The sequence below is a fragment of the Equus asinus genome, chromosome 21, assembly GCF_041296235.1.
Source record: "Equus asinus isolate D_3611 breed Donkey chromosome 21, EquAss-T2T_v2, whole genome shotgun sequence".
Taxonomy (NCBI): domain Eukaryota; kingdom Metazoa; phylum Chordata; class Mammalia; order Perissodactyla; family Equidae; genus Equus; species Equus asinus.
In genome coordinates, this window is record NC_091810.1 from 15,905,183 (window position 1) to 15,929,307 (window position 24,125).

General features: G+C 56.1%; 2 protein-coding genes across 2 annotated transcripts in view; one reads left to right on the forward strand and one right to left on the reverse strand.

Moving 5' to 3' along the window:
- PLXND1 (plexin D1) overlaps nt 1-6,462 on the forward strand; it is a 50,806-nt gene extending 44,344 nt beyond the window's left edge. The window contains exons 28-36 of the mRNA XM_044754191.2: nt 130-233; nt 316-379; nt 1,212-1,246; nt 1,525-1,629; nt 2,143-2,306; nt 3,420-3,567; nt 4,670-4,810; nt 4,956-5,030; nt 5,287-6,462. Coding sequence (XP_044610126.2) covers nt 130-233; nt 316-379; nt 1,212-1,246; nt 1,525-1,629; nt 2,143-2,306; nt 3,420-3,567; nt 4,670-4,810; nt 4,956-5,030; nt 5,287-5,403 — 953 coding nt within the window. The 3' untranslated portion in view covers nt 5,404-6,462. The remainder of the gene's footprint in view (nt 1-129; nt 234-315; nt 380-1,211; nt 1,247-1,524; nt 1,630-2,142; nt 2,307-3,419; nt 3,568-4,669; nt 4,811-4,955; nt 5,031-5,286) is intronic.
- A 3,748-nt stretch (nt 6,463-10,210) lies between these two features.
- H1-8 (H1.8 linker histone) lies at nt 10,211-17,433 on the reverse strand. Its single transcript, XM_044755181.2, has 5 exons — nt 17,334-17,433; nt 13,808-14,067; nt 11,744-12,107; nt 10,885-10,949; nt 10,211-10,567 (listed from the first exon to the last, which is right to left on the reverse strand). Exons 1-5 carry the CDS (start codon nt 17,431-17,433, stop codon nt 10,295-10,297), a joined length of 1,062 nt encoding a protein of 353 aa, XP_044611116.2. The 3' UTR covers nt 10,211-10,294.
- Between the last annotated feature and the right edge of the window lie 6,692 nt (nt 17,434-24,125).

Below are 24,125 nucleotides of genomic sequence, written 5' to 3' on the forward strand. Positions count from 1 at the left end.
TAGAGAGAGGCCTGGCTTGCCCCAGCTTACAGAGAGAGAGCAAGAGGCCTCTTCCTGAGTGGCCTGGGCCAGTGCGGCCCTCTGGCCGGTGCCCTGCCTGGGCCCTGACGCCCTGCTCCCCACCCCCAGAGTGGTTCGCCTCAAGCACCCAGAGCTACATCCTGCGGGACCTGGACGACACCTCGGTGGTGGAGGACGGCCGCAAGAAGCTCAACACCCTGGCCCACTACAAGGTGGGGTCCCCAGCCCCACCCAACCCCCACTCCCGCCTCCCTAACCTCTGACCTCTGACCTCGGCCTCTCCCCTCCTGTCAGATCCCTGAAGGTGCCTCCCTGGCCATGAGCCTCACAGACAAGAAGGACAACACACTGGGCCGAGGTAGCGCCGGTGGACGTGGGGAGGGCGTCCAGTCCAGGCCTGGGCCCCTTCTGAGCAGCCCCACTAGGGAAACTGAGGCTTCCAGAGGCAGGGCTGGGCTGGACTATGGCCTCCTTGGTGGGGGCAGGGCCTGCAGCCAGGCTCCTCTGCCCCAGTACTGCTTGAGCAGGGCCCATGGCCAGGCCTCCTCAGGCTGGTTTCCTGCGGGCAGCTGGAGAGAGGCCCCAGGAGGGTGGGATGTGGTTCCAAGAGGTCCGGGCAGCTGCCAGGCCACAGGGGGAGGCTGGCGTGCCCATCTGGGCTTTGGGCTGTGTCCCTGCCTCAAGGCCCCCATCCACACCCTCAGACACCCCCGGCCGAGCTGCCCAGCTCTCCGGCCTGGGGACTTGGCTCTTCTCGGCTCAGGGTCCCCTCCTGAGGTCAGCAGTGGGATCTGGGGGCTCTGCCAGCAGCCTGTGGGGCCTGGGTTGGCAGGAGCTCTGGGCCGGGCGGTGGAGCAGTGAGGGCAGCCAGCCCTGCCCTGTCTCTGTGACTGTGTCTCTGTTTCTCTCCCTGCTTCTCCTGTCACCTTGTGTGTGTCTTTCTGTCTCTCTCAATGCCTCCATCTTTGTCTCTCTGCCTCTCTCTGCCTGTCTCTCTGGATCTCTCTCTTACTTCTTTTTCTCTTTGCATTTTTCTGTCTCTTTGTCTCTTTCTCTCCACATGTCTCTTTGGGTCTCTCCATTTCTCTTGATTTCTCTCTCTCTCCGTTTTTCTGTCTCCATTTCTGTCTGTCTCTCTCTCCCCCCTCCTCCCTCCTGTTTATTTATCGTGGATGTTTTTCCTCTTGCAGTGAAAGACTTGGACACAGAGAAGTATTTCCATTTGGTGAGTGCGTGGCCTCTGGCCCTGGGGGCGCCCACCCCTCAGTGGGTGTGGACTTGGCTTCCTGCGCCCCCGGACCTCTGGGGAGAGTGCTCCTGGGCCCTGGGAAAGACCGGCGGTGGGGGAGCAGGGATGGGACCCAGAATCAGCAGGGAGTCTCAGCCCTCATGTGCCACAAGGCATGAGCGGGGCCAGGTGCCTGAGGTCCAGGATGGGACCTCCCACAGGACGGCCGAGGGTGGTGCCTGGCGCCAGCGCTGACCGCTGCCCTGGCCTCTTAGGTGCTGCCCACGGATGAGCTGGCGGAGCCCAAGAAGTCCCACCGGCAAAGCCACCGCAAGAAGGTGCTACCAGAGATCTACCTGACCCGCCTGCTGTCCACCAAGGTGGGCCTGGCCTCATGTCCCATCGGGGGCGCTGGTGCTCCATTGGGTCGGCTGTGTGCACATGCCTGAGCTGGGACAAGAGTTCTTCCCCTGTGGGGCCAGATGGGCTCTGGGGCGAGAGGCTAAGGGGTCACGCACAGCCATGAAAGGTGCTCGACAGAACGTCTGCATCAGCCAATGTAACAGAGAGTGCGGTGGAGGCCCAGGAGTCAGTGATGTCCCCAAGGCCACACGGCTCAGGTGGCAGAGTCAGCACCCTAGAGCCTACATCCCAGCCCCACCGATTCCCCGCTGTATGCCCCAGTCTTCAATACTCCTGTGAGGGAGGTTTTACTAACCCATTTCACAGACACAAAACCTGAGGCACACAGAGGTTAGGTGACTGGCCTGAGGCCACATGGCTTCCCCATTCACCAGCCCAAGAACTGCGGGCTCCCTGGAGCTGCCAGAGGTGCCCACTTACCCCTCTGCACATGGTCCTGGACTGACAGTGGCCGCTCTGCTCCCGGGCAGGGCACGTTGCAGAAGTTTCTTGACGACCTGTTCAAGGCCATTCTGAGCATCCGTGAAGACAAGCCCCCACTGGCCGTCAAGTACTTCTTCGACTTCCTGGAGGAGCAGGCTGAGAAGAGGGGGATCTCGGACCCAGACACCCTGCACATCTGGAAGACCAACAGGTGGTGGGGCCAGTGGGGGGTGGGGGGCGGGCGGGGAGGGCTGTGCAGTCTCATTCTGTCACTGGGGGCAACAGTGGTGCAGGGCCTCAGGGCCTGGCCTCTCAGCCCACCTGCCTGGATTCAGTCCCTATTTCGACACCTCCTACCTGTGACTTTGGGGCAGTGACTTAAGCTCTCTGTGCTTTTGTTTCCCCCAGCTGTAAAACCAGGGCTAGGGAGTCATCCACCACACTGTAAGAGTTAACTAGAAGCAAGCATTATATAAATTTTGCCCCTACCATCATTCTCCCCCACCTCTGTCACTTGGTCCCCGTCAGCTCCACGTTACAGATGAGAACACTGAGGCTCACGTAGAAGTGCCTGTCCAAGATGGCGCAGCCCTTGCAGTGGCAGAGCTGGGCCCAAACCCGCGTGATCTGACTCCCCTGCCCAGTTCGTAGCGCTCCTTTGAGGCATGTCCTAGCTTTTGGGGGTCATAGACCCTAACAAGTTGTTGGAAACCTCAGCCTGACCTGCAGAAAAAAATGCTGCAGACCCAGAAGTTTCTGTGCAGTTGCCGGGACCCTGGACTGCTGAGTCACTCGGTGGCCCTGGGGTGGGGGGTGTTCCAACCCTCTCTGGCCTCCTGAGGCCCAGGCCCAGGATCCAGGCCCAGCCCTCCCTCAGCCCTCTTGGCTGATGGTGGACTTCCTGCTGCCGCGTGAGGGCTGTAGGAGGGGCTGCGGGCTGCCAGGCAGGGCGGGGTGGGGGCCTTTTAATGAGAACCAGGACCTGGCTTGAGGCTCTTGCGTGAGAGCTGGGAGGCTCTGTGGGGGGTGGGGCAGGCTCCGGGGGTAGACTCAGGCCCTGCAGCTCCTGCCTCAGCCTCCTGCCCTGCTCCACTCAGGAAACCCGCTCCCAGCCCCGCTGCCACCCCAGCCGGCAGCGATGGTCATCAACCCCATCTGTGGATGGGCACGCCGAGGTTCTGCCTTGTGACTGGCTCCACCAGCCTCGAAGGGCTGCCCTCTGGGCCTGGCTGCCTCTGTCCCCTGAGCACCCTGGGCGGTCACTTCCTCTGATGCCCCACCCACAGCATGGGCTCACACCGCCTCTGTTGCCCCCATCCCACAGCCTTCCTCTCCGGTTCTGGGTGAACATCCTGAAAAACCCCCAATTTGTCTTCGACATTGACAAGACAGACCACATCGACGCCTGCCTCTCGGTCATCGCACAGGCCTTCATTGATGCCTGCTCCATCTCTGACCTGCAACTGGGCAAGGTCACTGCTCCCGGGGACATGCTGCCCCGTAACGGGGCAGGAGGAGGGTGCTGACGTGGGACTGAGCTTTCTGGAGGGGAGCCGAAGGAGCTCAGGGCTGGGGGATGTGGGATGAAGAGGGACACTCAGCCAGTCTCAGAAACTGGCACCTACAGTCGGAAACTGCATCGCTGCAGAGCAGCTGCACCCACCTCAAGGGTGGCCAGCACCACTCCCAATGTTAGGCTGTAGCGCCAGGCCCAGGGAAGCCAGGGTGGACGTGGAAACCCTGCTCGGTCGGGCAGAGCATCGTCTGAGAACCTGCCGGGCTCCAAGCAGCAGCACTGATGGTCAAGAGCCATCCGACGGGCGTCCAGAATGAAGGGGTGGGCAGAGGGGAACAGGTGAACAAGCCCTCTGAGATGCACGCAGGAGGGAGATCCCCGAGGCGTCTGTGTGCAGGCGAGGATCCAGCTGGCTCTAGAGGGTGGAGAGGAGAGGGAGCGGCAGGGGCAGGAGGTGTGGACGAGCGCTGCTTGCTGTGGGCGCTAACGCGATGGTCTGACGGGACTTGCAGCTCAGGATGGCGGGGACCTGGCCCTGCACTCAGCCCGCGACTTTCAGAGACAGCCCGCAGGAGGGGGAAAGCGCCGGCACTCCTCACATGCTGTCTCAGAAGGCAGGACGCTGTGACAGACAAAGGACGGGGAACGGACTTGGCACATTTTGCTTTCGGGCGTTGGAAACATGTGGGAAATATTCCACTGAGCCAGCAGTCAGGCTTCCAGAAATCTTAGCCACCGAGACCCATAACCCTAAGCAAGGATATAAACAGAACAGCCTGCGTGCGACAGAGAGCTGGCACAAAGCCCGTGCACTTTTCCCCCTAGAAATAGGCCCCCCTTCAGGTCATCCTCCTGACAGTTCCCCCAAAGTAGGCCAGGGGTTCAATGTAAAAGGGCAGCAGAGGGAGGGGGCTGAGGAGCCCCTGGTCCAAAGCCGGCAGAGTGGGGACCTTCGGTGATGGGGCCATTTGTGTGGCAGGAGGGACGAGGGCTTGTCCAGAAAAAGAAGGATCTGTCCCGTCTCTACCCACCATCTTATTCCCTCCCTCTCTGCCCAGGATTCGCCAACCAACAAGCTCCTCTACGCCAAGGAGATCCCCGAGTACCGGAAGATCGTACAGCGCTACTACAAGCAGATCCACGACATGACGCCGCTCAGCGAGCAGGAGATGAACGCGCACCTGGCCGAGGAGTCGCGGGTGTGGCCCGGGGGTCCGGGCTGGGCCTGTGCAGGGAGGGGGCTGAGGGGTTTGGTAGAAGCAGCAGGTCTGGGCTGGGCCTGGACTCAGTTCTGATCGTTGGGTTAACCACCCCTCCCAACTCTCGCCTTTTCTTTCCCTGTAGAAATACCAGAACGAGTTCAACACCAATGTGGCCATGGCAGAGATTTATAAATATGCCAAGAGGTATCGCCCGCAGGTGGGTACCCCTGGTGTGAGGCACTCACCCCCAGGGCCACGGCACCCCCATTTCAGCCTTTCCCACCTCCACCATGCTCGGGAAAACCCCAGGAGAGGTTCCCGCTCAAGGCTTCACATCCCAGGACATTTTTGCGTTAGGGGTGGGTCACCAGGAGTAGAAATCCAGGTGCTGTGTCCTCCCCCAAGATCTGCAGAGGGACCCACTGGGTCCAGGTCCCCAGCTCGTGGCCCAGCTGCCCCTGGCTTCCCCTCAGATCATGACCGCCCTGGAGGCTAACCCCACGGCCCGGAGGAGCCAGCTGCAGCACAAGTTTGAGCAGGTGGTGGCTCTGATGGAGGACAACATCTACGAGTGCTACAGCGAGGCCTGAGCCGCGGAGACAGTGGCTGCTGGCGAGGGCGAGGCGCCCAGCCCTCCGCTTCACTCTGTTCCCAGCGCCTCTGACTCCTGCTGGGAAATGACTGGGCAGAGTCGGCTGTGGGGAGGGGGGAACGAGGGGCCTCTGAGCCAGGCAGAGGAACCCCCAGCTCTGGCCCCATGGACACCTCCATCTCTCCCACCTGCCCCTGCCCCTGCCTCCGGGATGGGGTCTCGGATGCTGCAGCCATCCCTGGTAATGCCCCCACCCACCACCGAGCACAGCCTGGACGGAGCCCCACTCGCGCTGCCACGGCCCACTGCTGGGAGTCCCGCCCCACGTGTCCCAGCGCTGACAAACGAATGGGGAGAAGAGGCCACCTGGCCCAGAGGCCACAGCCGGAAACACTACCTCATCCAACCTGGCGGAGGGGAGGCCTCCTCAAACCAGCCCTCGACTGGTTTCTGCTTCAACCACCAAAACCTTGTCTCTGTCCCCTCACCCAGAGAGGACCTTGGCCACACTGTTTCAAGCAGTGTCAAGTTTTTGTTGCTCCAGGGGCTACTGGTGGCGTGGGCAGTGCCCACTGCCCTTGGGGCGGCTCTGCGGGCTTTCCCACAAGCCGGGGAGGGTGGAGGGCGAGGGGACAGGTGCCGGGTGATCCTGGTCTCCAGCGGGGCACGGGGGCTAAGTTGCATCAAGGCTGTAGCTGGGCTACTTGATCTTGCTGGAAGTGTTTCTAAAGATAGCACCACTTTTTGTTGTTTTTTTTAAAAAAAAGCTTTTATATATTAAAAAAACTTATCACGCGCCAACTGTGAATAGCTGCCACTTGTGCAGAGGACCTGGGGAGGGGAACCGAGGGGCTCCCAACGCAACACTGGAAATGACTGTGCCAGAGGACGGGCAGGCCTGGCAGAGACCCCCCTTCGCCCTGAGAAAATCGCTGTTCTGATCCGGTCAGAGCGACCGTCTACGGCTGACCCAGCCCGCGCAGGGACTGGCTCGGGGGCGCGGAGGGTGGCCAGGGCGCTCTGGAACCTTCTTTATAATAAAAGCCTGATGGGAAAACCTGCTGTGGGCTCCAGCCTTTGTCCTGAGACAGCTGAGGAGGGCGAGCTGTGCTAGCAGAGAGGAGGGGCGCCTGGCCTAGAACCCGCCTCAGCCACGTTTCTTCCGGGGTTTGGGCGGATGTCTGACTCAGCTTCTAAGAAGGCGGTCGGCGATGGGAGGGATCATGGGCCGCCTGCTTGCCGTGGGCCTGGCCCACGACTGACATGCCCTGAGCTCTGAGGGCACCCATCGGACCCCCAGGAAGGTGTCAGAGCTTTTGTGTGTCACCTACCCCGGGTGGGCCCTGCCCTAACCTGCTCACCTGTGTTATAACAAGCCCATGAGGAATGTAATGTCCCCATGTCACAGGTGTAGAAACTGACTCTCAGCTTGGTTGAGGAATTTCCCCAGGTCACACAGCCAAGGAACGGCCAAGTGGGGACAGAAGGCAGGTTGCACAGGCCCCTCATTCCCATTCCATGCTTCCTCCAGGCCAGTCTCCACAGCAGCCCCCAAAATGTTTGGGGAGGTCCAAGGTGACTCCCCACAAAAGAGAGCTGATGTTTACACATTCACCCTGAATTTCTCATCAATCTTGAAAAATATGTATCATTAACCCCATTTTTTCAGAGGAGGAAACAGGCCGTTTCCCCAAGGCCGATGTCACCCTGGGCTGTGCCCAGTGGGGCAGGCTGTTCCTCACCATGGCCCAGGAGGAGGGTTAACCTGACCTGGGGTCAGCAAATACCACAGAGACCCGCCCCCCCCCCCAGCCCACCCAGCTGGCTGTGGGCCTGAGCCGGGGTGAGATTCCTCCCCGACCCCCCGGAAAAGGTCGTGGAGAGCCATTTCCAAAATAGAAGCAACTCAAGTTAGTTCTTTCCTTTTATGCAGGAAAAATAAGTGCACATACATTTATCAAAAGCAAGAACTAGGACAGAGAAATTCATACAATTTAAACAAAATCCCACAAATACCAGTTCTAGAATTAATGAGAACAGAAAAGTGAGAAGAGAAAAGTAAACAATTTTAAGCTTTTAAAAATAGCCTTGTCCTGTAGCGGCTTCTGGGTGGAGAGAGTCTTTGTCTTGTCAAATTTTCTATTCTGAGCACTGATCCCTTTTTATTAAGCAGCAGATTTTCTAATTTAAGTTATTGACACGTTTGATGGGGATTTTTTTTCTTTTCGGTGTGATTCTAGAATGAATACATGTTTCCTGCAGAAATGTCAGGAAGTACAAAAAGCATTGAAGAAAATGAAAGCCACCCTCAGCACCCCTGGCGAGTCCCCGAGAACGCCGTCTCAGATGGCGTGCCCGCGTGCCTGGGTGGGGGCTGAGAAGAAAAATCGGGAGCGGGGTGTACACACCATTTTGTCACCTGCCTTTCCCCCCATGCAACAATATGTCAGTAACATCTTTCTATGTCATTAAATATTCCACAGCCGGTTTTAATGCCTGATTAACATGCAATTCCTTCTTGAAGTTAGAAGTGCATTTTGCAAAGGGAGGAAATCTCTCGTTTCTGAGGTCATTTCTTAGTGCAGAAGGTGGCCAACTTCTGTGAACCACCCACAGTCCCCGTCGGGGGCCCTGAAGACTTGCCTTGCAGCTATGGGTGTCCCTTTGCTCTGTCTGAGGGTCACAGGAAGTGGAGACTTTGGCATCGTGTCCTCGAGCAGGGGAGGAGGCTGGCACGAATCTCACGGTGCTAGATGCTGTGCGGCCTCTGCTGGGTCGGGGGGCCTGGCCCGCCCCGGCTCGTGGGGTGAGATGCCCAGTGATAGCCCCAAGAGCCTGCCCAGGGTGCCTCCCACAGCCCCCAGCCAAGCCGTGAAAGGAGCAGAGGCAGAAACAGACCCTCTGCAGGAAGCGCCAGCCCAGCCCCCCGCCATCTGCTCATGGTGCCCCTTGGGGCCCTGCTGGCAGCCACATTACAGATACCCCAGGGAAGCTGTCAGCACAGCTACACAAAGCCTCATGTGGGACTTGGCGGGGGAGAGGGTGGGACTGAGGGAGGAGGGGCAGGAAAGGAACAGTCGGATGCTCCATGTCGGCCTGCCTCAGTTTCCCTTTGTGCCCCGTCTGGCGCCTTTCCAACTCCAGTCCAGTTTACCCCTGACTCCCTTCAAATTGACCCCTTCTTCTCTGCCCCCTCCCTGGCTCAGCTGTCACCGCTCAGCTGAACCATCTCTTGGGTGCCTCCTGACGGAGCTGAGTCCTCACGCCAGGAAATGGTCGCCAAGTATTCACCTAGCTGTGTACTCAACACTGTGGACTCATCACTGACCCCTTTCTACGTCCAATGCCTCCGCAAATCCCATCGACCCTGCTTCAACATCTGCCCAGAGTCCACCGTTTCTAATCCCTCCCCCATGGCCACCCTCCCCCAGACCCTTGCAAGGGCCTCCTCGCCGGCCTCCTACTGCTGCCCGTGTCCCCCTGCAGCCACTTTGCTGCTTGCTATCCTCTACCAGCTCCTTATCACAAGACAAAACCCTAAGTCCCTTCCCTGGTTTACAAGGCCCGTCAGGGTCTAGCCTGTCTACCCTGCAGCCCTTGTTGAGGTTATCTACTGCTGCAGGAAAAACCACCCCGATACTCAGTGGCCTAAGATGGCAATCCTTTATGCTGCTCATGCACATGCAGTTGGGGAAGGGCTTGGCAGAGAAGGCTTGTCCCTATTCCAAGTAGTGTCAGCTGGGGCAGCTCAACCAGGGCTAGAAGATCCAGTTGCAAGATGGCACACTCCTAAGGCTGGAAAATTGGTGCCGGCTGGTCAGGGAGCTTAGCTGGGGCTGGAAATTGGGGTGCTTCGGTTCCTTGCCACCGGCTGCTTGGGCTTCCCCACAGCGTGGTGGCTGAGTTCTAAGGGCAAGTATCAAGAAAACCCACACAAGAAGTAGCAGATGCCAGTCTCCGAAGGCCTGGGCCCGGAAACTGTCATAATGTCATTTCCACTGTATTCTGTTGGCCAAGCAATCACAGAGCCCAGATTCAAGGGACAGGGACTGAGACTCCTCCTCTCCATGGGAAGAGTGTCAGAGATGCTTTAGGAGCACCCGCCCTTGTCTCCTGCTACTGTCCTTCACTGAGCTTTAGACACATGGGCCTCCCTGCAGCCCCATGAGCCTGTCAAGCACGTTTCCACCTCAGGACCTTGGCACTTTCTCCTCCTTGTGTTGAGTACTGAGCAGTCATGCCCAGTAACCATTGTGGATGATCTCTGACTCCTCTCAGCTCCTCCAATCCTCGTCTTCGCAGCTGGAGGACTCTTTCTAAACACACACCACATCAGTCTCTCCCCTGTCTATAACACTCCCTGGCTCCCCACTGCCCCCAAGGGAAAGTCTGCCTTCTCTAGTCTGCCCCTGCACACCTTCCTGCCCCATACCCGAAGGCCCAGTGGCTCATGCCACCCTTCACCCCATGCTCCTCTCAGAGCCACAAATCCCTCCATCCATCACACCATCCAGTCCCACCCCACACAGTGGGCCCTCTGCCTGCAATGCCTTTCTCCTCATCTGTCTGGCAACTCTTGCTCATCTTTTAAGACCAAAAGCCGCCTCCTCCAGGAAGCAGTCCCAGATCTCAGGCTGGGTTAAACCCCGCCTGTGCTCCTCTGTCCCCTACATGCCCGTGGATCCCTACACCAGGCCTTTACATTGTACAGTCTATCTTCCCCAGGGCAGGAGCTCCTATCCGGGCCCTGGCTCTGGAGGGCCAAATCCCTGGACCTTAGCCTCCTCCCAACCAATTTGTGGAGGGAAAAAAAAAAACTTTATTGATAAATAAGATACAGTGAAATAAATAGCAACGATTTTTCAAAGAATAAAAAGTCGAGCAGTCTCTCAGTCTCTTTCCACCCCGCCTCTTGCTCTCGGCTCTGGCTTCTTACTGGCCACGTTGGACGTTGAGGCCTTGGTGGACGTGCAAGGCCTTCTCGGGTCCTTGGGCGCCTCTGTCTTCCCGGCCAGTGGTGCAGGCATCGTCTTGGACCCACTGCCCTTAGAAGGAGCGGTGGCCCTAACTTTTGGCCCCTCCCTGGCCCCCTGGGCAGTGGCCTCCTTGGGGACCTTGTTCCCCACCTTCTTTCTGGCTGGGGAAGCAGTAGCACTCTTGCCCTGTGAGAAAGCAGACCAGGAGCCAGGTGACAGAGCTGGCAGGGCTGGGCACACAGCTGGGAGCCCACGAGAGTAGGGTGGAAACCCCTGGGTGGCTCTGGACAAGTGACCTCCACCTCTCTAAGCCACAATCTACATGTAAAATGGGGATGGCGAGCCTCAGGGTTATGGAAGGCCGGAGAGAAGAAAGTGAACTGTGCTTTGTAGGAAAACTAATTGCCTACTTCCCGCTGGCCCTTCCCGGGGCTGGTGCGGGACGCCCGAGCTCCGGCCCGTTCAGGGTGGAGGCCCCAACCAGACATCCCGCAGGCACCTACCTTAGTGACCGTGGGTTTTGAACTCTGACTCCCAGCTTTCGTTCTCCTGTGGGCCTCAGCATCTGCTGGCAGGTGGGGGAGGGCGTATGGGAATGACCCTTTCAGGAGGAGCTGCTGGTGGGCAGGCAGGTTCAGGGGCCCCGGAGCCCAGTCCTGCCCAGGCCCCAGTTCTCACTCTGACACTTACAGGCTGTGTTACCTGGAGAAAGTTGTTTAGTTGCTCTGAGCCTAGATGTCCTAGTCTGCAAAATGGGCATAACAGCATCTCTCTCATAGGATCATTGGAGGATTAACTGGACTGTGCATGACCATCCCTCACTCCAAACAAAGCACCGGGAGGACCCCCTGTTCCGTGCCTGCCCACACCAAAGGCCCCTAAGAGTTTATCAGCCTCTAGTCTTTGCTGCCTTCCACACAGCAGCTGGGATACATTTTAAAAAATACCTTGGACCCTAGCTGTGTCTTGTTCAGAGTCCTTCCATGGCTCCTCATCGTCTTCCAGATAATGTCCAGATTCCCTACTGCCTTTCACAGCCCCCTCCCGCATCCCCCTCCCATACCGCACACAGAACTGTTCGCACCTCCTCCAAAGCTCCCCCTTCTTCCTAACTCCAGGCCTTTGCACGGGCTATTCTCCTGCCTGGGATGCCTCGTCCAGGAAGTCTCCCTTGACCCTTCTCAGAGACAGCAGGCTCCTTCTCTCTCCGGGTTCCCGTGCCCACCCCAACCTGTTCCCCTGAGGTCTCAGGTCAAGCCTAGATAAGGACACCCCTCCCAGAGCTGGCCCTCCATCCCGCCTCTGGCCAGAGGCTGCCAGAACACACTCCATGCCCTCCTCTCACCCCTTTCAGACACCTACCTTGGCTGCTCCTTCCGCCTTTGACTTTTGACTTCCTGCCGGGCCCGCTGGCACTAGGAGGGGCCCGTGTGGCCTTGTCTGGCTGGCTGGGGGCCTTCCTGGCCTCGCCGAGTCTTGACTCTTGGTCCTTGGTCCGGCTGCCTTTCTTGGGGGCCTTCTTCTCGGCTGCACCTGGTTTGAGGGAAGCCGTCATCACCTCTCCTGGCCTCCTGGGTCCCTTCTTCATCTCACCTGCATTGGGAGGGTCCTCCTTTGCCTCACTCGGTTTCTTGGGGCCCTTCCCCTTGGCCTCATCGGGTCTCCTGGGGGCCGTCGTGGTGGATGTCTTCTTGGATTGGATTTTCCTTTTGTGCTTGGGAACTAACTGGCGAAGGAGAGAAAGGGGTGAGATTGGGAGCAGAAGTTCTGGGTGTCTCAAGCCCCTACACTCTACATCAGGTTCAGAGAAGAAGGCCCCATTCCAAAAGAGGGGGCAAAGAATGTGGTCAAGGGCCTGGGAGAAGACACATGACCCCTCCTAAATGCCCAAAGCCGTAACCCACGCTGTCCTGTATCGTGCTGCCAGGGAGGGGTGTCGCCATTCAGGAGCTGGGGGACCTGAGTCTCCAAGACTCGCCCAAGGTTCTCCTCCCTCCCTGCGCTGGTGTCTGCTTCATGAGGGCACAACCACGCTCTCCCCACCCCCATGTCTGGAGGCCTCAAAACCAGGCTTCTGGGAACAAGTCCTGTACACTGGGAGCCCCGACTCTGGTCCTGCATGAATCTCCTTGGACTCTACCCCAAGCCTTCCCACGGACTGCCGCTCTGACTCCTCCTCCTTCTCCCCCAAGGCCCCGCCCCATTTCACACCTCTACTTCTCCATGCCTTCCTCTCCCTCTACGCCCAGCAGAATAAGGACTTCGAGCTCAGATAGCTCAGAGTTCACAACTTCCTTTCGGCCTCCCCAGCTCTGTGACTTGGCCGAGTCTTCTCTTCCCCACTGGCCTCAGTCTCCCCATCTTTACAGTGGGGCCATCAGGGAGGTGTGAGTGGCAGGGGGATATGAGGTCCCCTGACAAACAGATGGTTCCTGCTCTTCTAGATCCCGGCTCTGATGACGTTGCTCTCCCTGCCCCTGGGCCCTCATGACTCACCATTATCCGCCAAGACCAGAAATGACCCCTACTCCCACACACATGCATTCCTAACTCCGTGATGTCCCAGGCTCTGCAGCCCCACTCAGCCACACGTGCCCATCTCTTGCTCTCCTTCTCCTCACCTCATGCACCTGGGCTTGCCATGGCTTGTATCCAAGCTCTGACCCACCCCCAGTTCTGTGAGGGTGGGACTTCCTGTGTTTAGCCACCCAGTTACCACAGGGACTGGAACATGGTAGTTGAGATTGTTCCACAGTGTTCCATGGCAACTGTCAGAGCAACTGTTACATGCTGAGGCATGGTAATGACAGACAGACCTCCATGTCTGGGTCCCTGAGATTTCTCAGGTGGCAGCTGGCAGTCGTGATGCTGGGGCTTGATTTTGTGCCAAATCTGCCCTCAGCAGTGGGTGACCCTGGACAGGTCCCCTCTGGGACCCTCCTCTTTGAGAGAGGAGGACGTGATAGCTCAGGGGGAGTGCCAGCCTTGGTTTGGGGACCCCAGGTTTGGAGCCAGAGAACATGGGGAGCAAACCCCAACTCTGACCTTCCAGAGCCCCAGGTTGGGTCAGCCTCATCCGTGGTGAGGAATTCCAGGAAGGGGCTGTGGATGCCAAGGACCCAGAAGTGAACACAAGTGAGACAGTCCCTGGGTACTGAACACCCCATGGCGAGGAAGGTGGACACAGCAGGGTGCCCAGGGCTGTGTGGGGGCCCAGACGGAGCACACACGCCAGCCTTCCCGGAGGACAGGGTGTTTCCGAGAAGACACCGGAGGAACAAGAGGGAAAAATAGGAGAAAGGCCTTCCAGCAGGGAAACAGCACACAGAGGCCAGGAGGAGAGCTGGACCGGCAGCTCGAACCCTGAGGCTAAATGTTTCTCACCCTGTGGCTGTCCCCTTACCCCCTCGCCCCAGGCAGGCTCACCTTGAAGCTGCCGGTGGCCCCCCTGGCCTTGGAGTTGGTGGGCCTGGCCAGGAGGCCACGGTGCATGCCTGTGGCCAGGGCCTGCTTCAGCAGGTACTTGAGCCGTATGACATCCATGGCAGGGTACTTGTTCAGGATATAAACCTTGATGGCCGCCACTGAGGTGCCCCGGCGCTGCTCCCCTGCCTGCAGCGCCTCCAGCACCATGTGCAGCACGGGAGGGTGGCGGCGTGGCGCTCGGACACTGCTGTGGCTTGTGCCTGCGGACAGACAGCAGGACATCACCCAGAGCCCAGACCACCCTCAGGCCTGATGGACCGCAACACGCCCAGTGAAGCACGCACAGGCACCAGCCAGGCCCGGGGCTAGTGGGCAAGGGGTCGGGGGATCGAGTCCACCCCGCTGGTGCCTCTGGCCACAGGCCTGGGAGCAGCCCAGGGGCAGGGCACATGCCACACACTCCATAAAGGCTCACTGAAAAAACTAAATAGTCCTTCTAAAAAACAAACCTAAATCAGGTCAGTTGTCTAAACCTAACACCAGTTCACAGGAAATCCAGGGCCTCTGTGAGGGGCCACCGGGCCGGATTGGCTAACTCCTGACCACGAGGAACTCTGTGGGGCACACAGCCCGGCTTCTACAAGAACCCGAGGAGGAAAAAAAGTGGGGGGCCAGAGATGAAAGACACTGAAGGGAGCTTTCAACCAAACGCAGCGTGGGGTCCTTGCTCAAACTCAGAACGCCAGTGAAATGATCCAACTGGAAAAGAAAAGTCAGCTAGATAAATATGAGCACTGGAAATATTTGATGATATTAAGGATGATACCAGTTTTTTCAGGGATGCTAATGGTATTGTAATTATTTTGTAAGAGGTTCTTATTTTTTAAAGATAAATAATGGACTATTTACAGATGAGATGATAAGTCTGGCATTTGCTTCGAAATAACCCAGTAGATGAAATAAGAGTAGCCACAGGCTGATAACTGTTGAAGTTGGACGATGGGCGCTCGGGGCGGGGGTGGGTGGGTGCGGCTCCCTATACCCATCAGTCTACTTTAGTATCCATTTGAAAGTTTTCATAATAACATTACAAAAGAATTCCACTCCTCGGTCTACACCCAAGAGAAATGAAAATATACGTCCACAAAAATGTTTGTACACAAAATGTTCACAGCAGCATTATTTATAATAGCCAAAAAGCAGAAACAACCCAAATGTCCATAAATTAATGAATGGGTAAACAAAATGTGGTGCAGACCTAAAATGGAATATCATCCAGACAAAAGAAGGAATGAAGTAGTTCCTGGAAAACATTACGTTCAGTGAAAGAAGACAGTCACAAAACAATCACATATTGTGTGATTTAATTTATATGAAATGTCCCGAATGGGCAAATTATAGAAGACAGAAAGTAGATTAGTGGTCGCCAGGGGCTGGGGGTAGGGGGTGATGGAGGGTGACTGCTGATGGGTGCAGGACTTCTTTTTGAGGTGACATAAATAATCTAAAATTGACTGTGAAGATGGATACACAACTGTGAATACATTAAAAGCCATTGTACGCTTTAAATGGGTGAACTGTATGCGTGTGAATTATATCTCAATAAGGTGTTATAAAAAAAGGTTGGAAAAGAGAATAGGATCGAGGGGTGGGGAGGGAGGAAGCATGCGACACTGTCAGTCACCCTAAGGTGCACAAAAGTGGTTTAAATATGAAACCTGATTTAAATGTGGTGATTAGAAACGTTGATTTCTGATCAATTTGCAAAACTTAAAGACTCAATAAAGAAATCAATTGGCTAAAATATTTTTTTTAAAACACATTTTAAAGTAGGGGAAAAAAACCCACCCCAAAACTCTAGATCGCGAGCACAAATTGTGAAGAGACTTAGTCTAATCCAACCCCTATGGCCTCCTGGCCAGGAGGAGCCCAGCATCTGGGAATATTCACTTTGGGGCCAAAGCCTGTGAATGGGTGGAGTCCCGGCTCAGTCCCCCCAGGATTTCAGGGGGCCTCAGTCTTCCCATCTGTCCAGTGGGGACGGGGTCCTCTAAGGAGGTCTGAGCCCTCCCAGCTGCAGTGTTAGAGGGTTTCCGGAGGGGCCCTCGGGCCTGGCCTGGAGTGACGGCCCCTCCCCTGTCTCCCCCAAACCACGCCCTGTCTCAGGGAGACCCCCAAGACTCCTCCCTCCCCTGTCCCTCCAGCTGGACTCAGCTCATTTGGCAGTTACTCAACGTCCACTGTACCCCGGGACGCCCAGAACAGAACTCCCACCTCCCCCGAACTTGCCCTCCATCTTCTCTCTCCTGGTGACGGCGCCTGCCCCCATGCCTAACCCAGCCACCCTAGCATGAGCCCAGGGGCTGTCCTGGCCCTCCCCTCCCCTCCCCCATTACACCCACTCTGCCCCTTCCAGGGGGCCGGGCCTCTCCTCTCTGGCCCCAGGGCCCAGCCTCTGCCCTGCTGCCTCTCTCCCCTTCCAATCCTCTTTCCTCACTCCTCTCCCACCCTCACCTCCCCTGCCTCCAGTGGATGGGCTGACAAGCCTCACCACTCATGGCCTCGGAGGCCCAGGCTGGCCTTGCTCTGTCTCAGCGTTGTTCTCCCCCTCTGCCCCAAGCCAGGAGGACTGGCACCTCCCCACAGGCTCCACCAGCACTCTCGCCTCTGGGCCTTTGCCTCTGCTGTTCCCTCTGCATGGGGGGCCTTTCTCCTCCATGGTCACTCAGGCAGCTCTCATCCTTCAAGGCCCAAACAGCACGTGATTTGGTCACCTGCCCTGACTTCCCAGGCCAGAGCGAGCAACTCCGTCCTGTGCCCCTGAGGCACCTGGAATCTCCCCCCGCCCCCCTGCCCCGGCCCCCCAGCCCTGGCATGCCCCAGGAGGCTTTGCAAATACACAGAACACTTTCCCTGCCCCACCCTCTGTCCCCTGGGTGAGGCTTATCCCTCCTTCAGGGGTCACTTCCTCCAGGAAGCCTTCCCTGACCCCCCAGAGTGGGTTAGGCAACTCCTCTGAGCTCCTACAACCCTCTGGGTTCCCGCCATTAAAGCATGTGCCACATTGTCAAATGGCATCTGTTAATGAGGCACGCTTGCCCGTCAGGCTGGGAGCTCCTGGAGGGAATGAACTGGGTCTATTTGCTTCAGTGGACTTTATGTCCAGAGAAATCCCGAGGCACCGTTTGTTGATTGAAAATTGGGATGCAGCCCTAGATCCAAAGCCCAGCCCTGCATCAAACGCTGGCGGTCCCTCCAACCAGCTGCCCCACAGCTGCTGCCAGTGCGAGCCCTCCCCCACAGGAAATGGGCTCCAGCTGGGGAGGCCCTGCTCTGCCCTCTTTCCCTGAGCTGGGCTGGCCTCAGCACCCCCGGGCCCTACCTGGCCCCTGCTGCCTCTGGCGACAGCTCTTCTGTCAGGTGGGCAGTGGAACCCAACAGTCCAGGCTGGGTGCTGGAGCCAGGCAGCCGGTGGGAGAGGACAGGGCTCGCAGCGGTGGGGGAGGAGCTGCCTCCCCTTGCTCACCTGGCTTTTCAGTCCCAGACGACCTGGGCAACCCCACCGTGGAGGTCGTGGAGGTCACGGAGGTCGAGGTGTCGCTGGAGGCAATGCTCCCGGGAGCCATCGCACAGGCAGGCGCAGACACAGATGCTGGTAGCTGGCTGCCTCCAGGTGTGAGGCTGCCAGGCCTGCCTGCCCGTCTTATATACCAGCAGCCCGGCCCCCACCACTCCAATTAGACCTTGATTGGGCTGGGAGGCTCTGAGCTGATGACTGGGGTGGGAGGGCTGGGATGGGGCACCACAGCCCTGCCTTGTGCGCTGGCACCCCAACTCAGCCAACCCTCCTGTGTGACCTTGGATGAGTTGCTTGACTTCTCTGGTTCTCAGCCCCCACGACAAAATGATGGGAGCTGAGATGCTCCATCCCTTCTGTGCCCTCTGCTCACCGGGCGCTGGAGATGCTGACGGAACATTGGGCACACCTGGGCTGTGGAGGCAGCCACGCAGCTCTCCAGGCCCACTGCCCTAGCAGCCGCTCCTGTTCCCAGGCACTGCTGGCCTCACTTGCTTGAGAAGTAGCAGTTGGAGGCCTCCCAGTGGGGTTTGCCTGGAGCAGACACCCCCTGGTCAACCTGTGGCCCTCCTTTTGTTTTGTTTTTTAAGAAAGGAATCTTTAAGTCATGAAAGAGCAATTTTAAAATAAAATTGCTTTGCAAAAGTCTCCATAAATAAGGACGACATGCATTGGGAAAATGGGCAAAAAATGTAGCTAAGCAATTCAACAGACAGGTCGGCTGACACAGGAGAATATCCTCCACCTCCTTGGCATTCAGGGCAATGCAAATTGAAACAATGATAAGATACCATTTTCCATCAAAATGACAAACACTGAAGACAAACTGTTGGCAAGGGTGCAGGAGCTGGATGCAGAGGCCCTCACTGCCCCCACCAGGGGGTAGACGGGGGCACAGCCTCCTGTGGAAAGATATTCCTTTGAGCCCAGCAACTCCACTGTCTGTCCTAGAAGGGCATTAGTTGGAAAAGAAATCATTGCTGTATTATCTGGAAGAGAAAAAAAAGAATTGACTTCCAAGTCAATCACATGGGGCCTGGCTAAATTACTGCCTCACTGTGCTCTGCAGCCATTTAAAATGACGAGGGGCGTTACAACAAGGGTGAGGTCGTAGCTCACACCCGGTAGAATGACGAATATTCAAACGTCTATCGATGCCGCGTGTCCACAGCATGAAGAAATGTGTTACTGCTGGGAGCTAAGTCAGTAGTGACTTTGCTAAGGAATTCAGTGACGTCTAATACAACTAAAGATGCCACATCCCCCTCTTGTCACTCTAGTATAAATCTGAGAGAAACTCCTACAGTCATACACAAGGACACTTATCGCACTCTTAGCAAAGATTCAAAACAACCCAAATGCCCTTCGAGAGGAGAGTGGACAAATAAACTGCGGTCTATTCATATGGTGGAATAGTACACAGCAGTGAAAGTGAATGAACCAGAACGCACGTGTGGAATATGCTCCCCTTCTAAGAAGACAGAACTTGTGTGTGCGTGTCTGTGTGTAAGTGAAGGCACGGAAGAAGGTCTGAAAGGATTCATACCAAGGTAATAGCAGTGGTTGCCTCCGAGGAGGATGTAGGATTTGGAGGGGATGGGTTTAAAACAGGCTTGCATTTTTTGCTATGTAGTCTCTTCATTGTCAGAATTTTCCCGGGGGACTCTCTGTCGCCAGAGGTCTGGACTAAGGGAGGCGGGGACCGTCAGAGTGCTCTAGAGTGAAATCAGATATCGTTCCCCTGCCTGGCACCCTTCGTAGCTCCCACTGCCCATCGGCGAAAGTTTGACCTCTTCAGTCTGGCTTATGGAGCCTCCTCATCCCTGGAATCCCACAGTCCAACCACACTGTAGCTCTTGGAATGGGCTTGTGCTGAGATCTGGGCTTCCCCTTTGTGTTTCCTCTGTGTGTGTGTGTTAGGTTGGTGCAAAAATACCCCAGGGGTGGCCCCGTGGCCAAGCAGTTAATTTCATGCGTTCCACTCCGGCGGCCCTGGGTTTCACTGGTGCGGATCCTGGGCGCAGACATGGCACCGCTCATCAGGCCATGCTGAGGTGTCATCCCACATAGCACAACCAGAGGCACTCACAACTAATATACAACTATGTGCTGCGGGGCTTTGGGGAGAAGAAGAAGAAGAAGGAAGAAGAAAAGAGGATTGGCAACAGATGTTAGCTCAGGTGCCAATCTTTAAAAAAAGAATACCCCAATTTTTCACTCCTGCCCTTATCATGCCCATTTGCAATGTGACATTGCAGCTCCGCCCACACTCCTTGAATCTGAGCTGGCCTTGTGACTTGCTTTGACCAACAGAATGTGGCAGAAGTGATGTTAGGCCAGTCCCCACCCCATGTGAATAAGCCCTGGCCAACCAGCAGATGCTGAGAGGCCCATGGCCCAGTCACCCCTGTCACCCAGCCACAGCTTGCCAACCCAGCCAAAGCTCCAACTGACCACAGATATTTGAATGAACCCAGCGGAGCTCAACCAAGCTCAGTCCAGACCAGCAGAACTGCCTGGCTGACCCACAGAGTCATGAGCAGCAATACACAGTGTGTTGGTTTGAGCCACGCAGTCTTGGGGTTGTTTGCCATGCAGTGTAAGCTACCTGATACACTCTGCCTAGACTTACCCACCTACCTTCTCCGGACTGTTGCCCACTTATCTTTTTGGCCCCAATGTAGATGTCACTTCCTGGGAGAAGCCCTCCCTGACCCCTGGAAGGTTAGGGACCCCTCCTCTGGTTGCCAGCAGCCCCTGGACTTGCTGTCTGGGAGCCTCCAGCACTCTAGCTACAACTCTGCCTCCCCTGTCTCCCACACTAGCCTTTGAGCTCTGCAGGGTGGGAGGAGGGCCGTGTCTGTCCTATTCCGGGTGATGTCCCTAGTGTCCAGCATGGTGCCTGGCACACAGTAGGTGCTCAACTGTGGAATCGCTGTGGAAGCAGGGCCAGAGCCCAGCCTGGCTGAGCGGAGGGAGCCTGAGAACCATCTGCGGGAAGCACGCTAGAGCAGGAGACGAGATGAGCAACGAGGCACAGAGAAGCTGGTGCAAACGGGGGCAGCAATTTTGATCACATTCGTGGGGCATTTCCAAGACTGAGAACTTGAGAAAGACTCGGCGACGCAAACATCCCCACGAGCTTCATCCACAGCCTGTTCCCGGGCTGTGCCAGCATAGAGCTTTGCTTTAGGACGGAAGAAGTTCTGCAATGTGCTGCCTGACCTAAGACTTCCTCAGGAGGGCTGCCTCTTCACAGCGAGGTGGCCGTGGGAGGCTCCGGCTGCTGGGGGACCCCTGCTTGCTGCCCCTCTGCGACCTTTCCTGAGGCCTGTGTGGAGCTCAGGTTCTCATAGAAACTTTTTTACCGTCTTGGGACATTGAATGGGCTCCTCCTGCACGTGAGCTTTCTTATCTTCTGAACTTTTGGAAGCAGTTACAAGGTGTCTGTTTTGTGTCACTCTAGCCCCTGTGGCATCAGGACATTTGTGACTTTAGGTCAATAAATGCATAGAGGGCAGGGCAGAAATAGTAATAGATGTTCAATATCCATGTAAATATTTCCTATTCGCTATTTTATATATACACTTAGGACCTGGGCTTAGATCTTCCTAAGTCCACACTGTGGGCTGCAACCTGGAAGCCCTCTGTGTTAGTTAAGAAACTACAACTCCAAAATCACAATGGCTTAAACAAGAACGCAGGAGATCATTCTCTCATGAAACTCTTCAAGTAGAAGTTGCACAGGGCTGGTTAGGCAGCATGGCTCCTTCTTTCTTGATGCTCTGCCGTTTTCTGCCCACAGGTTTTACCTCATGATCCAAGATGGCTGCTGCTGTTCTGGTCATCATGACTACATTCCAGCCATCAGGAAGAAAAGAAGAGAGGAAGTGGAGGACACCTCCATTCTCTGAAATGCATAACCTAGAGACTGCGTATATCACTTTAGATTATACTCTGTTGGCCAGACCTTAATGTCATGTCACTGCAGGTGCAAAGGAAGCTGGGAGACGCAGTCTCGTGCCAGGTGGCTAGGCGCCCAGCTAGAACTTGGGTGATATTGCTAAAAGAAAGAAAGGGAATGAATATTGGGGACAGCTGGCACTTGTTCCCCCCTTTCCTGAGATCCCTCTATTATATCCATCTCTTTATGTGCCTGTCTCCCACACCAGGGGCTGCTCCTCTGAATCTGGCTCATGTCTCTGGGAAGGGAACTCATATTTATTGAAGGCCTGCTGTGCACTGTGGCTTTTGTGTCAATAACCTCATTAGTCCCTGTAGACAATTCCACCAACTGGGATGATTCGCCCCTTTAAAGCTGAGGGGCCTGAGGCCCAGTAAAATTCAGGGACTTGGCCTGAAGTCGCACAGCTGGGAAGGGCACCCGCTGTCTCGCTGGGGACACTGTGGGGTGCCGTGAGTGTGCGTCTCTACCTGGGGGCTGGGGGCAGACTGCCATCAGTCCCTGCTGACTCAGTGTCGAGGGAGTCATGCTCTCTCCTCTGAGAGGCAAGATCGGGGTGAGAGAGCTCTGTGACCCTGAGGCTGGCCAGGTCCCAACCCAGAGACTTGCTCCCTCCAATCCACCTCTGAGTCCCCAGCGCATCCTGGCCTAGGGGCCGCTTCTCTAGATGGGGTTGAGCGGAGACATGACTGTCCACGACAGGCATTCCACAAACCTGCCGCCTGTCGAAGCCTGGAGATGAGGTGGGCGACACCCTCTCCTCGGCCTGAGTCAGCAGCTCTTCGCCTTTATACGTGGCCAGTGCCCCATCAGTGGCTGTCAAATCAATTGTAATTAAGGAAGTATCTTTAATTACTCTCTTCCAGGAAAACCAGAGAACGTTCTGGTTTTAGAGTAAATGTTTTCTCTGGATGCGAGGCTGAGACAAACGTACCACTCTGCAGAATAAGTGGACTGGGGTGGGGGAGTCTGGGGTCAGGGCTGTCTGCCAGCAGGGCAGCTGCAGTACCACTGTGCTTCCCACTGCCGTGCCTGGCCCAACACGGCCTCTGAAATGGAGGCTGAGACCTGCGGGGCCAGCATGGGGATCTTCTCCCTCCTCTCCCTGCGTGGGAGGGAGCCTGGTCTAGCCAGACATCACCGACTTAGACAGAGTCCATCCCCTCTGGGTCACCGCTGTTCGGCCCACCCGGCCTCCGGCCCTCCTCCTGGTAACATCACCCCTGGGTTTCCCCTGGGCTCTTCCTGTCCCCACCCACAGACCATTTGGTTTATATGGGGTTAACTCTACTTGCGCTGCAGGGGCAATCAGGTGACCCAGCCTGGCCAATGAGAACCCTACCTGGGACCTTTGCTGGAAATGTCAGCAAAGAGAAGCCAATTTTCTGCACGGCTTGCTGAGCCTGGAGCTGCTGGTGGCCATTTCTGCCACCTCTTGGGGATAGTTGGCCTGTGCAAGAAGCCAGCACAGAGGAAGCCAGCACAAGAAGCCAGCACACAGCCAGAAGGGGAGATGAAGAAGCCTGATCACATCCTCTGAACACCTGCATCCAGCTGTGCCTGAAGCCCTGGGCTTTTTGTTTAGGGGAACCAATAATTTCTTCCTTTTAGTTCAGCCCTATTGAGTTGGATGTCCTGTCACTTGCAGCCAAAGGAATCCTGACTGACATCACCCGGGGAGACAAAGCAAAGAGGGGCAATAGATGGAGATTCCATCTATTACCTGCCCTAGCCCCACTGTGGCACCGGGGATCTTCCAGCTCAGGCTCCTGTCACCCCTTCCCACCTTGGAGGATGGGATTAACTCTTGGGAGCTATATCTCCACCCTGTTCCCCTTGCAGTTGGTGTCCCTAGTAAGGCCAGCTCTGAGCCAAGGCCCGGGTAATGCCAATAGTCTCCCATCATCTGCTGTGTTGCAGGAAGTGGGCTGACCACAGAAAGTCTGCCATCTCATCTAATCCCTTCAAGGTCAGATACCATATGATCCAACTATTCCTCTGCTGGGGATTTATCCAAAGAACATGAAAACACTAATTCAAAAAGATACATGCACCCCTATGTTCATTGCAGCATTATTCACAATAGCCAAGACTTGGAAGCAACCTAAGTGCCCATCAATGGATGAATGGATTAAGAAGATGTGATACATATACGCAATGGTATTCCTACTCAGCCATAAAAAAGACAAAATCATGCCTTTTGCAACAACATGGATGGACCTTGAGGATATTAGGCTAAGAAAAATAAATCAGACAGAGGAAAGCAAATACCATATGACCTCACTCATCTGTGGAAGTTAAACAAACAAACAGATAGATAAGGAGAACAGATTGGTGGTTACCAGAGAGGAAGGGGTGGGGGAGGGTGGAGGGGTAAAGGGCACACACGTATGGCGAAGGATGGAAACTAGACTTTGGTGGTGAACACAATGCAGTCTATACAGAAGCTGAAATATAATGATGCACACCTGAAATTTATATAACGTTATAAACCAATGTGACCTCAATCAAGTTAAAAACATGCTCTTCTGCAGATAAGGAGGCTCAGAGAGGTGACAAAGCTTGCTTGCAGTTTCACAGGTCACCTGGATCTCTGTGACTCCAAAGTTGGGGCTTTTCCCATTCCCAAGCTTGCTCCCTTTATCCCACATCCCCAGGGGGTCTGCCAGTCGTTCACACCAGGCATCCCAGCGTCAGAGACAAGGTGGATGCTGGCCGGTTTCAATCCATCCTGTGGATAAAGAGCTTGAGAATGACAAAAACCGCCACCATTAACA